General features: G+C 35.2%; 1 protein-coding gene across 1 annotated transcript in view; it reads right to left on the reverse strand.

Annotated features, from left to right (window-relative positions):
* The window catches only part of LOC150104628 (mitogen-activated protein kinase-binding protein 1-like), a 399,663-nt gene that overhangs the window by 273,670 nt on the left and 111,523 nt on the right, over positions 1-14,470 (reverse strand). Inside the window, exon 8 of the mRNA XM_090395826.1 lies at positions 9,449-9,609. Within this exon, the coding sequence (XP_090251952.1) occupies positions 9,449-9,609 (161 nt within the window). The remainder of the gene's footprint in view (positions 1-9,448; positions 9,610-14,470) is intronic.

Below are 14,470 nucleotides of genomic sequence, written 5' to 3' on the forward strand. Positions count from 1 at the left end.
TCCTCTTTTCTGTCTAGTAACTAGTCTTTGTAACCTGCAGACCTTCAATCTATCTTCAGAGAGAGAGAGTATACCACAGATCTATCACAATCTAGGTCACTTGCCTCAGAACCTTCTCTCTATTGCTTCTTCATTCCTAAGGAATCCAGATGACAGAGATATAGGATAGGGCAGATGTTGTTGCCATACAAATGCATCTGAATAAACTGTATGAGTGAGCTACAGTTTTGAATGTCACAAACTTTAATGTTTGAAAATCTAGTATGTAATGATAGACTGCAAAATATACAGTTGATAGCGAAGTTCTGAAAGAGGTGGAGAAGATGAGGAATCTATGAGTGGTGGTAGACAGGGATCTGAAGTTTAGTGGTCACACTTCTAAAACTGTGAGCACATTACAACAAATTGTGGCAATGATGAGGAGGATCTTTATGTGTAGTAGTGAATAGGTTATGGTTCTGCAGTATAAAGCCCAAATCAGGCTACATATGGATTACTCTACACAGATCTGGTTACTTTATTTTCAAAGAGATGAGGATATGCTGCAGAGAATTCAGAAAAGACTGACTAAGGTGGTTTGTGATCTCTAAAGCATGTGGGTATGAAAACTTTATACAATGGTTCCATTTTAGAAGGCCTTTATTTGCATCTGGTCACTTTGATTTCAAGGGGATGAGGATATGTTGGAGAGGAACCAGAGAACTTATTACAATGGTTCCATTTTAGAAGGCCTTTATTTGCATCTGGTCACTTTGATTTCAAGGGGATGAGGATATGTTGGAGAGGAACCAGAGAAGAATGACCACAGATCAGTGTTGCTAGTTATATATATATATATATATGGCTTATATATATAAGATCACAGCAAAACTTTTACTATTTCATATATATTCGAGGCATATATGAAAAGACAGACAGAATGCTTAATAAATATAAGCTCCTTACCACATTCAATTTGGGATTTAGCCGACCAAATTGTATTCTTATTGGTTAAACCAAAATAAAAAATGATGGTACAACATGACAAAATTTCATGCCGGCTGGGGCGTCGCCCGGTTAAACAAGGCCCCCGTTGTTTTCGCCAGGGAACCAGGGCGAACAGCGAAAAGTCAGCTACTGGAACAAATCTGAAAACAAACCCCAACTCAACATCACCAGAGTTAAAGATCGGTACTATCAACGAAAGAAGCCTGAATGGCAAAGAAATGGAGCTAGCTGAGGAATTAGATAAGTACCAGATCGACATAATAGGGGTGACTGAAACAAAAAAGACCAAAACTGGTGAGATCTTTCTGAGCAATAAATACAAAATGTTATATTCAGGCAATAACAATCAAGGAAAAGAAGGAGTAGCCATAGTATTCAACACAAAATACGAGGCTAATCTTCTTGAATGGCAGTCAGTCTCAAGTAGAGTAATGTGGGCAAATATGAGAATGGGGAACTGGACAATGAGACTTATTTGTGCCTATGGTCCCACAGAAGGTTCTACTAAGGTAGAAGTGGAGGAATTTTTTGAGGCTTTAAAAAAAGCAACTGACACAATGAAAAAGGAAAAGTTGGTCCTTGTTGGGGATCTAAATAGTAGAGTAGGAAATGATTGTGAGACATACAAAAATATTTTGGGAAAATTTGGAGAAAAGAGCAAAGCTAATAATAATGGCAAATATCTGTTGGATTTCTGCTCAGGACATGGACTAGTTATTACTAACACCATGTTCCAACATAAAAATGTGCACAAATTCACATGGAGAGAAGAGGCTAGGAATAAGAAAAGTCTCATTGACTATGTTATTGTTGATAGTGATGTTTTCTCCCTGGTGCAGGACACCAGAGTGTACAGAGGATTTGAAATTGGAAGTGATCACCATTTAGTCTTGAGCAGGATAAAATTGAATTTCATATTGAAAAGAATAACATGTAAGAAAGTTTTAAAGCGAATAAAAGTTGAGCAGCTCTCAGATGTAAACTGTAGACTAAAATACAGAAATATTATTGAAAAGAAAATGAAAGAGTTTGAGAACAGGAATCAAACCTTGGAGATACAGTGGCAAACTCTGAAGGAAACATTGATTGATTCTGCCAGAGAGGCATGTGGTGAGGTTGTGTGCAAAGATAAAAAAATCAGAACTCCCTGGTGGACACAGGAAGTTAAAGAGGCAGTGAAGGAAAAGAAGAAAGCATATCAAAAGTTCCTGGCAAATAAGTCAGCTTTTACTCTTACAGAATACAGAGACAAATGTAAGAAAGCTAAACAGTGTGTAAAACTGGCTAAACAAAAGTCATGGGAAGACTTTGGCAAGAATATAGAAAATAAATATCAAGAAGGTGGCAAAATATTCTGGAGGTTGTTGAAGAAGCTTAGGAATGGAGGAAAGAGTGCTGTAAAAGGAATTAGAGATGATAAAGGTGAAATGAAAACAGGAGAAAAAGATATCCTTGAAGTATGGAGTAATTACTTTGAAAAACTGCTAAATGAAACAAGCAGTGATGACAGCACAGTGATAAAAAACACTGACCAGGCATGCAGTCAGGAATACATATCCATACTTGAAGTAGAAAAAGCCATCAAAGGCTTGAAATGTGGAAAGGCAGCAGGAGTAGATGATATTCGACCAGAAATGCTGAAGTATGGTGGTATAAGAGTCTTACAGTGGCTGCACTGCATAGTTCAGAAAGCCTGGACAGAGGGACGAATTCCCGATGATTGGAGTAGAGCTCTCATAGTACCCATATATAAAAAGGGAAATAAAACTGAATGTGAGAATTACAGAGGTATTTCCCTACTGAGTGGCAAGATCTATGCAAGTATACTTGAGAAACGGTTGAGAAGAATTGTGGAAGAAAAGCTTGGTGAAGAACAAGCTGGATTCAGGCCAAATAGAGGCTGTCAGGATCAGATCTTCACTTTACGACAAATAGTCGAGAAAGTATGGGAATATAACAAAGATCTGTATTTAAGTTTTGTCGATTTGGAAAAGGCATATGACAAGGTGCCAAGAGAGAAGCTATTCAATACGCTGCAGTTATATGGTGTCAATGGGGCATTATATCGAGCAATACTTAGTCTTTATTTGAGTTGTGAGTCAGCAGTTAGAATTGAAGTACAGGAAGATGGTTTAATGTTAAATCTGGTGTGAGACAAGGATGTACATTATCCCCTCTGTTATTCATTATCTATATGGATCACATTATGAAGGAATGTGGTATTAAACCTGATATCAAAATTGGAGATGTTAATGTCAGCTCTTTGCTTTATGCGGATGATGTTATACTTCTAAATAAATCCGCTACAAGTCTGCAAGATTCTCTGACTAAATTGAATAGCTGTTGTAATAGATATGGTATGAAAGTCAGCAATAAAAAGACAAAGACAATGAAAATAGGCAGAATCATTGAAAATGTCAACTGTGTTGTGAATGGAGAACTTGTGGAACAAGTAAAACATTTCAGCTACTTAGGCACAATTTTTACTGAAGATGGTAAACTAAATATAGAAATAGACAACAGAATTAGCAAAGCTGGTATCGTGGGAAGTCAATTGAATAAATTCATATGGAATAAGAAAGAAATTAGTTGGAACACTAAATTAGCTGTATACAAGACTGTGTTCAAACCAATTTTAACTTATGGATCTGAGAGCTGGGTCAGAAGTAAAACACTTGACCAAAGACTAGAGACCGCAGATATGAGAGTCCTGAGAAAGATTAGAGGCGTGAACAGATGGCATCAATGGCAATATCATATTAAAAATGAGGATATTAGGAAAGAACTTGACATTGTCAGCATCCAGGAATGCGTTAGCAGAGCTAATCTCAGATGGTATGGTCACTTAAATAGAATGGGAGAGGAAAGATTAGCAAAACAAATGTTCTCTGCCAGGTTGGCAGGAAAACGACCCAGAGGAAGACCAAGATATAGGTGGATTGATACGGTACAAAGTGCCTTAGACGATAGAAATATAAGATCTGATAATGTTGGAGTCTTGACAAGTAACAGACTGATTTGGAGGAAAATTGTAGATAGGAAGTTAGTAATGATGTAATTTTTTCATGTAGTACTGTCATATCCTGTACACCCCTTGAGGGTACATGGCAGGAATTTGATGATGATTTGATTTTGATTTACCACATTCAAACTGTATACCTAGGAGTATATTAAGTGTCCTATACTTGTAAACTGGCTTACTACAGACAGACAGAAAGATCTGTTGAAAAAACATAAAAAATACATTTGCCACCAGTATTATGGCAAATCGGGAAGTGCAGATCATGCTTTGGACACCGTTCACAAATAGATGAGAGAAAAACAAATCACTGCATAGAAGTTATTATTATTACTGGTTAATAATAATACTTATTATTATTATTATTATTATTATTATTATTATTGTTACTGGAGTCAGCAGCAACAAGTATGGCTGTATCAATTTGTCAAAAATCTAGGAGACAGTCATTTTAACACTGAATTAATGCTTATAAAAAATTTCCTTTATCCAACAATTAGATATCTGGCAATGAATTAGGACTTTAGTTCTTTGTGTTTGCCAGTTACATTTTAAACCATTCCCACTATTAACTAATTGTTGTTGTTGTTTGTGTGTGACAAACTGTTTGTGCACTGAAGATTGGGTATAAAGCAGTGAAATATTAGCAGCTAAATAACTAAATAAATATGTAATTTTCTTTTTTGTTGCTAACTGCAAAAATCAAAAATGGAGAACCACTGAATTTTTTTTTTGTACTTTTAATGCCATGATAATATGCAGAAATATAATTAAACACAAAGATATACACAAGTGAGCACACACACAAGCTTCCCTTGATGGAAGAAGTACAATTAACAGGAAATGCAAAATATCATTAACACATGTGAGGGTACAGAGGGAGCCAATGCAAATTCTGACTACCTATTAATTATACTTTAAAAAAACAACATCAATTGAGATACAAAAAAATATATGAAAGATTGACATTCAATACAGACTAAAAGCTAAAAAATGAAAATTTATGCGAGGAGATTGGCCTGTCAGGATAATCCGAGGGAATTTTTCCACTATGTGGCAAGCAAGAGGAAGAATAATTATGGAAGGATGACGCTGGTGGATAATTATAGTAACAATACAATTACAACCAAGGATATCAGTTATTCACATGTGACATCACTGGACACCATATGATCACTCCTGTACCTCATAGTGTTTTGGGAGTGAAGCCTTCTGTAGAAGTAGTAGGGTTTCAGATGTCCATTCTACACAGAGTTAGTAGGAAAATCACAAACATCCATGTACATGGCAGGATTAAAACTCATGGCTGTTAGCTGAAGAGAAGGTATGCTAACCACTCAACCAACCAGCCAGTGCAAAGGACATAGTGGACTTATTTATTGAGCACTTTATCAATGTATATCATGCTGATGTAAATGACACTATACAACATGTAGAAAGAAAGTAAAACTGAAGAATATCCTAGATAAGTCTGTGACTCCATGAGGTCTTGGGATAATAATAATAAAATGAAAGGTGAATGATGAAACAGAGGAGTATCAAGTTTTTTTTTTGTTTTTTTTTTATGTAGCTTCTATTAATGAAAGGTTTTTTGTAAACTTATACCAAATAATACATTCATATAGTGAGTGGGTAAAGAATTATTTTTTTATTTTTTTAAATTAATGTTATATATTTTGGGATACTTTGTATTTATTTTTTATATAGTCTGAAAACCCTGCTCTAGAGACCAACCATGATGAAACTTTTTCTAAGCCACTTCAGGTTTTCAATTAGTAGAATGCTGGTGGCAACAACAGGTGATGAAATTCATCTCGCACCTAAAGATAATCACAAATATTCGTGCTGCAGGAGGGTTCAAACCCACAACCTTACCAGTTGGAGAATGGGTATGCTAACCACTTAGCCAACCAGACAGGCATTGGTAGATGTTAACAAAGCTGTGAGAATAGATAACGTATCACCATGTACACCCTCTGTCCAAAAAGAAACCAAAGTTTTCAAAAATAGAAGAAACTAGTGGTGCCACATGTTGTGTCTTTTTGTTGTCGAAAGCAGCAACCCTCATTAGTGTGTGTCAACTGTTTATGACATTTGTTTCATTAGAAGCTGAGTTATAGTGCGAAGAGTGACTGTGTGTTTTGACAAACGGTCAGAAAATGAGTTTCAAACAGAGAGCTGCGATTGACTTTTGTGTTAAACCTGGTAAAAGTTTTACTGAAACGCATCAAATGCTTCAAAAAGCATACAGTGATGAATGCTTATCCCGTACTCAAGTTTATGAGTGGTTTAAGCGATTTCAAAGTGGTCGTGAGACGCTTGAGGACGACGAAAAGCCAGGCCATCCAAAAACTGGACTGAGTGAAATTAACATCCAAAAAGTGCATGATTTCATCAAAGAAAACCGGAAGTCGTCTGTGGATTGATTGAGGATGAATTGGGGATTCCAAAATCAACTGTACACAACATTTTGACTGAGAGTTTGGGCCTTCGTAAATTGAATTCGGAATTTCTTCCCCACAAGTTGACAGACAACCAAAAACTGTATCAAATTGAACACTGCAAGGACCTCATTAAAACTGCTCATAAGGACTCTAACTTCCTTGAAACGATCATTACTGGTAACAAAACATTTTGAGTATGAGCCCGAATCAAAGTACCAGAGTGCTGAGTGGAGACCACCAGAAGAGGGGCATCCGAAAAAAAGTCGCTTGGAGAAGTCAAAAGTAAAGACAATGCTGATTTGTTTCTAGAATTCCAAGGGCATTATATACAAAGAATTCGTTCTACCTGGCCAAACGGTCAATGGTGAGTTTTATCTCGAAGTTTTGAAGTGATTGACAGCGAGAATTCATCGTGTATGGCATGAATATCGTGATGCAGGCAGCTGGTCACTTTTGCACGATAATGTACCATCTCATCGTTCGAACATTGTGAGACAGTTTTTGAGCAAAAACCAAGTTAGTGTGTTGGATCATTTGCCGTATTCACCTGATTTATCACCCTGTGATTTCCCCCCCACACACACACAACTTCATTTGTTGATGAAAGGAAAGCGATACGACACCATTGAAAATATTCAAACAGCAGTAACCACGACCCTCAACAGTATCCTAAAAACCAATATAAAAAACTCATTTAACGAATTAATTGGCCATTCCAAATGCTGTATTGAAGCTGAGGGAGAGTATATTGATTGAAATAAATGATTTGAATAATTATAATTGGTCTGTGTTTTATTTTCTATCAAAAGTTCAGTTTCTTTTTGGACAGAGGGTGTATATTTAAGGAATGTGAAAAATAGTTTGCTGTGCCCTTGACCCAGTTATTTAATGAAAGTCTTGCAATGAGAAAAAGGTCCCTAAAAAGTGGAAAGAAAGCAAATAAAACCACTCCACAAGCATGGTTCTAAGACAGAAGTTTCAAATCTGCAGCTGTGGTCAAGGTATTGGAAAAGGTGGTTAAAAATAGAAAATACATAAGTGGATATAGGATTCTCTATGATGATCAACATGGGTTTGCAAGGGCAAGTCTTGTTTTAGCAATTTGTTTGCATTTTACGATAGAGTGATGGATGAATATGTTGGACAGAGGAGTCATATACTATGATATTCCTGGATTCTGTAAGGCATATGATAGGTTACCACATGAAAAATTGGTGTATAAACTGCAGAAAATGGGATACTCACACATTAGTTACTTTACAAACATTAGTTATTAGAAGACTGTGTTGTTTTTTAAACTTATTTGTTGATGATATTTTGTGGACTGACCGTGATCTTCAACTGTTTGCTGATAATAAAAAGTTAGGTAGAATTATAAGTATTGCTAATGTTAATTCTCTAAAGGAAGATATGAATAGATTTTTAGCTTGGACAAATGAGTGGGCTTGAAGTTTAAATATTAATAAATGCAAAATAAATGCAATAATAAATGCACTTTGGGGGTGCAAGAATATAAGGAAGCATACTGTATTGATGGAGCTATGCTTCAGGAAGTGGATGAGATTTGGGATCTTTGATGTTGAGAGTGAACTAAAGTTCTAAGGGCACATTACAAGTGCTGCAAAGACTGCAACTCGTATTGCTGCTGTGATAAGAAGTACACTGATTGATAAGTACGAATAAGGAGATGGTGGTGGGCCTCTAGTGATGTGCAAACACTAGAGAGAATGTAAACAAGAATAATCTGGATCAAAACTCTGGAATGTTGGTTATGCAAAGCTGCTGAGGAAATGCAGATTGCAAAGTTTAATGGATAGGAGGAAAAGAGGAGATATGATAGAGACATTGAAGTTAGTGAGGGATTTTATCAGATGAATAAAGAAGGGATTATAAAAAGATTGGTGAGTGAGTGGGGAAGAATGAAAGGACATCTCTGGAAGATGTGTAATGGTGTGCTGAAGAAAAGAGTGTGAGGAACACAAAGTCGGGAATGAGTGGAATGCAGGGTGTATAAACAATTTCAAGGTTTGGTAAGATAGACATGTTGCTAGTTAAGTGGACATCTCATGTTGATTCTGCTGACTCTGTGTTATTTTTGTTGTTTTATTTTACTTTTAATAACACCCACTCACAAAAGCCTATAATATATTAGTACCATGAGTAGTTGGAAAAGATTTTTTTTCTATTTATTAATTTATGTATATATTTTTGTATTTTTTAAATTTACTGGAAACTCTGCTCTGGAGACCAAACATTTATGCCATTTCAGGCTTCCAATAAGCAGGGTGGTAAATCCATCTACCACCCAAGGACAATCATAAACATCCATGTCAAACGTCAAGAACAAGATCTGAACCTGCAGCCTGTTGCTTGGAGAGCAGATATGTTAACCATTCAGCCAACCAGGCTAGCTTTATGCAGTAATAATAATAACAATTTGTCAAAGTTGAAGAAACCCATTTTTATAATTTCACATTTCAGAATTGTCAGGATGGTAACCATGTTAGAAATGAAGTCCTACTTACAAATATATAGCTTTCCATATGGGAAATAATGTGTATGGGTCTTCCCATACACGGTACTAACGTACTATAGATTGATTAACCAACCTCTCGTGTATGGGGTCAACATTTAAAAAAAAAAAAAATGTATCTCCTAAAACATTTGCTAAACAGCATGGTATGCTGTATTTTGTTCAGTATTATACTTAATTTATTAATCTTTTTTCATATCATTCTGCCCAGTTGATGGATTCTCACCAACATAAATTATGAAAGCCAATCATGGATATCAATAGCGCAGAATTCACATGGTTTATGTATATCTATAGGAATGACTAGTTGTATATAAATGCCAAGGTTAAAACACACACACACACAAATCATAATATACTGAATTTGAATAAGATGCAGAAATGTGCAGTTGCTAATTAGGTGAATTGTACATTCACAAAAATGTAATGTTTTTATATTAATAAGATAATATTCACAAAATGTACCTTCCTGTTAACCCTTTGGCAACATCAACACCTAAATAATGTGGTCGAGGTAAGGTGCAGATGAACCTCAGATCACGGGGACTAAAGCATCTTACAATTCCTTCTGCACAACCAACTGCAATATAGCCACCTCCAACAGAAATACTGTTTGCTACTGTTGTCTGAAAACAAACAGAATTAAAATTTTTATGAGAGAGAAAAAAGCAACAACAACAAGTAACCTAAAGATATCCTCTCAATATAGAGAAAATAATCTTGAAAGTTGACATTTCTTCAAGCTAAAATAATATTAAAAAAATGGCACACTATTACTATTACTAGATTTGAAATCTATCTGGCCACTAATCCTCCTAGGTATTCAGATGTATTTTAGCCAAATGGTGAGTATAATTTATAAAATTATTCCTGTACATCTGAATTAGATATAATTCTTGAAATAATTTTCTTTTAACTAATGGAGTCAATGTTTAAACATCAGTTCTATAATTATTTTTCTTTTCTCAGTTGTGTTTCTAAGCTTTCTTCAGTTGATATGAATAAAGGCTATATTAGACCGATGCATGCCATTGTTAATGTACTGCTCAATGGCCATCTATAGAAATAAAAATCTAAACAAGAGCTGGTTCAACAAAAGGGAAAGTAGTTATTACCATTTCTAACTATGAATTAAATCAAACATTTAATTTATGACTATAAAAAATCAATTTTACACAAAGGTTTCAATTCTGCAGTAACACCTTCTAGAAAACGCAACAACTTATATTATGGCAAGTTTGAAAAAATGCAACAAGGTCTAGTGCATAATAATGCAAACAACATTAGACTCATAGCAGCAACCATCCTTTTGAATGACATAATCCCAAAAAAGTAATGTAACTATTTTGAAAAGAGAATTCTCAAATAACAAATGGCATAACACAGACATAGCTAGAGTTGGTATATCAGGGAATGCATCAATAATCATGAAAAATATGAACTAAATCTAAATTTACTGTCCATCTGTCAAAACTTAAGTAGTTAGAAAACATTTTGTATTTGGTCCCCAGAATAGGGTTTACAGGTTATCTAACCCTTAGTACACTCATGGTATTATAAGTTTACAATGTTTAATGGAAATCCATCAATTTAATCAGAGATTGACAGTAATCTAACTTGGTCCACAGGAGAAAAAAAATTAAATTATCAGTAGAGTATGTGACTAGTTCTAATGAATTTAAAGAAATAACTAACCTCTTATTTATTAGCATCATCTTTATTTATTCTAGTAAAAAAAACAACTTAGCTCTACAATATACTTAAAACATTACTCCATTTCACTATGGATGGTATAAGCTGTCTGACTTGATATCACTCAAGAATCCATACAACTGAAATCTGAAGAAAGACACTTTCATAATTGCTTCATCTGTTGGAAAAACTGTATACAAATTCTTTAAAAGCCAATCTGACAATTTAGGTAGTCTGGCTGCAATATACTGGAACAAAGTCAAACTCAACATCTGCTATAAGATGTCATATTTGGGCAACAGCGAATGCTATAGTGGCAATAGTATTCAGTACTACACCCTCTGTCAAAAATAAAAAAAAAATAAATAAATAAAAAAAACCTGTTTATGACATTTGTTTCATTAGAAGCTGGGTTAAAGTGCCAAGAGTGATGACAGTGTGTTTTGACAAACAGTCAGAAAATGGGTTTCAAACAGAGAGCTGCGATTGACTTTTGTGTTAAACTTGATAAATGTTTTACCAAAACGCATCAAAAAGCATATGGCGATGAATGCTTATCCTGTACTCAAGTTTACGAGTGGTTTAAACGATTTCAAAGTGGTCGTGAGATGACTGAGGAAGACGAAAAGCCGGGCCGTACAAAAACTGGACTGAGTGAAGTTAACATCCAGAACGTGAGTCATTTCATCAAAGAAAATCCGAAGTTTTCAATCGTCCGTGAGATTGATTGAAGATGAATTGGGGAATTCCAAAATCACAACATTTTGACCGAGAGTTTGGGCCTTCGTAAACTGAATTCATGATTTGTTCCCCACAAGTTGACTGACGACAAAAAATGTATCGAATTGAATACTGCAAGGACCTCATTAAAACCCTTCATAAGGACTCAAACTTCCTTGAAACGATCATCACTGGTGACGAAACATGGTATTTTGAGTATGAGGGCGAAGCAAGTGCAAGAGTGCTGAGTGAAAACCACCAGAAGAGAGGCATCCGAAAAAAGGCCGTTTGGGGAAGTCAAAAGTAAAGACAATGCTGATTTGTTTCTACGATTCCAAGGGTATTATCCACAAAGAATTCGTTCCGCCTGGCCAAATGGTCAATGGTGAATTTTATCTCGAAGTTTTGAAGTGATTGATAGCGAGAATTCATCGCGTACGGCATGAATATTGTGACGACCGACCGTTTGTCAAAACACACCGTCGCTCTTGGCACTATAACTCGGCTTCTAATGAAACAAATGTCATAAACAGTTGACAAAACAGTAACGAAGGTTGAAGCTTTCGACAAGAAAAAAGATATAACAGGTGGCGACACTAGTTTCTTCTATTTTCGAAAAGTTCAGTTTATTTTTAGACAGAAGGTGTATATCCAAAATAAAATTCTTGAATTGCCAGCAATTTCAAGTAAAGTAATGCAGGCATATTTTAAAATGGGAAATTAGACAACGAGATTAATTTGTGCCTATGGTTCCACAAAAGGTTCTAATAAGAAAGAAAATAAAGATATAAAAAATAAAAATATAAAGAAAAATGAAAAGCTGGCTCTTGTTAGAGATCTAAATATCAGGCGGAAAATGAATATTAGACATATAAGTGTTTGGGGAAAATTTGGAGAATAAAAGCAAAGCACCTGCTGGATTTTTACAGGACAACAACTGATCATCACTAATACCACATTCCTGCATAAAGGTGACACACAAAATCATGTGAAGAGAACACAAGAAATAAGAAAAATGATATTGACTATTTATTAGTGCCAGTGATATCTTCACACTAATTGAGATACAAAAGTAGACAGCTGGTATGGAATAGGAAGTTATTGCTACTTAATTTTGAGCAGGGTAAAAAATTAAGTTTTTGGCTGAAAAATTAAATGCATATATTCATAAGTTTATAAAATCAAACTTGAACTTCATATAGAAATAAACTAATGGACTCAAATATAAAAATGTTACTCTGGATTTGAACTTTATATAGAAATGAACTATTGGACTCAAATATAAAAATGTTACTGAAAGAAGGTGAAATTTAACAATGGCAAAACCTGAAGCAAACAGGTACAATACTGCTAAATAATTAAACAATGTTATATTCATACAATAGTGACCACAGAAGAATTTACAGCAACATAACTGAGAAGAAATTCTCACCTGACCTTCAAGGAATGTTGGAGAACCAACCAGGACTTCTGACATAATGTGTGATCCTCGTGATGCACCTGGATAGTCAGTATCTACCTGGATACTGATTAAACAAGGATGGGATAGAAATTCAGAACTTAGCCAAGCAAACTGTATTCTGTACCGGCATGAACCAACAACAAAATGACAGTACAATAAGATGGAATGTCATTCTGGTTGATGCACTGCACAATTAAACAATCCTGGTGTTTTCACATAATGAAATCAGATTGAACAGTGAAAAAGTCATGAAATAAACTCACTCTTAACACCAGAGAACTAAGACCAGCAGCATAAACATAAGGAATATAGTGGAAAAGAAGTGGCAAAAGAATTAGAGAAGTGCCATGTCAACGTACTTGGTTACGATGAAAGCAAGTGTGATACTAATAAATAATACCTATAAGATGTTATATTATTATTATCATCATCCCCAGATCTCCATGGTGTCAAAGACTCATTGTGTGAAGTTCTCCTGTCATATACACACAAGTTCACCACACTATTCCTAAAATACATTCACATTCTTTGGCACTACACTCTCAGTAATGCATTCCAATCATTCACTGCTCTCCATGCAATAAAACCTGCTTCTCACTCCTTTGCTCACATCTATCCTTATACAGCTTCCTGAGATGACCTCTTGTTCTCTCAAAACATTCTATGAAAACCTCTTAAACATTAAGGGTGCTAAGGGCACCTTATCAACTTATACATTTCTATCATATCACCCCTCCATCTCCTATCCACTAAACTCTGTAAACTGCATCTTCTCAACTTTTCTTTATACTCAACATGCAGACACAAGAAATCACCTTAGTCAATTGCCTCTGGATCATTCTGAAAACTAGATAAAATCTGTGCACAGTAGTCCATATGTGGGCTAATCAAGGCCTTATACAATGGAACCAGAATCTCCTAACTTCTACAAGCATCATTTCCAGAATATATCCAATTTATATCCTCACCAAGTTTATACTCTACAGCCCCATCTTTGTTTTCCAAATTTTAAAACCTTACACTTTGCAACATCAAAATGGCAACCCCACTCCCATACCCATTCTCAGTTTATTCAAGTTCTCTTGTAAAGCCAATATCTGCACTATTTCTCATTGTTTTTCCCAATATCCAGAAGATTTGAATATCTACATTCAAATCTTCTGCAATATCATTAACATACAGATTAAAAGGCAATAGCCCTAAAATAAACTGAAACCTATCAGAGAGCCAATCCCAATCCAATGCACTAATCTAATAGAAACAAGAACCCCCATCTGTTCTTGTTTAACTATCAACTTATCATGTGCCAATCTAAGTACACACTGTGTACTCATCTCTCTTATCCAACACCTGTCACCTTACTGTAATAAGTAAGCAGATTACTGAAACACGACATTCTTTTAGCAAATCCATTTTGCCATCAAAGAGAATACCACGTCAACTCAATTCTGGATCTTACTAACCTTTTCAACACTTTAACCACAACACATGGCACATAGATTGGCTTATAATTTGAAACTTAAGTTTGGTTCTCTTATGAAGCAGTACAATCTTGCCTTCCTTTCACTATTTTGGAACTTGACCCAATTTAAGATTCATATGAAACAAGTATT

This window comes from Typopeltis vanoorti, chromosome 7 (assembly GCF_054136105.1).
Source record: "Typopeltis vanoorti isolate ZY-2024b chromosome 7, IOZ_Tvanoo_1.0, whole genome shotgun sequence".
NCBI classification, from domain to species: domain Eukaryota; kingdom Metazoa; phylum Arthropoda; class Arachnida; order Uropygi; family Thelyphonidae; genus Typopeltis; species Typopeltis vanoorti.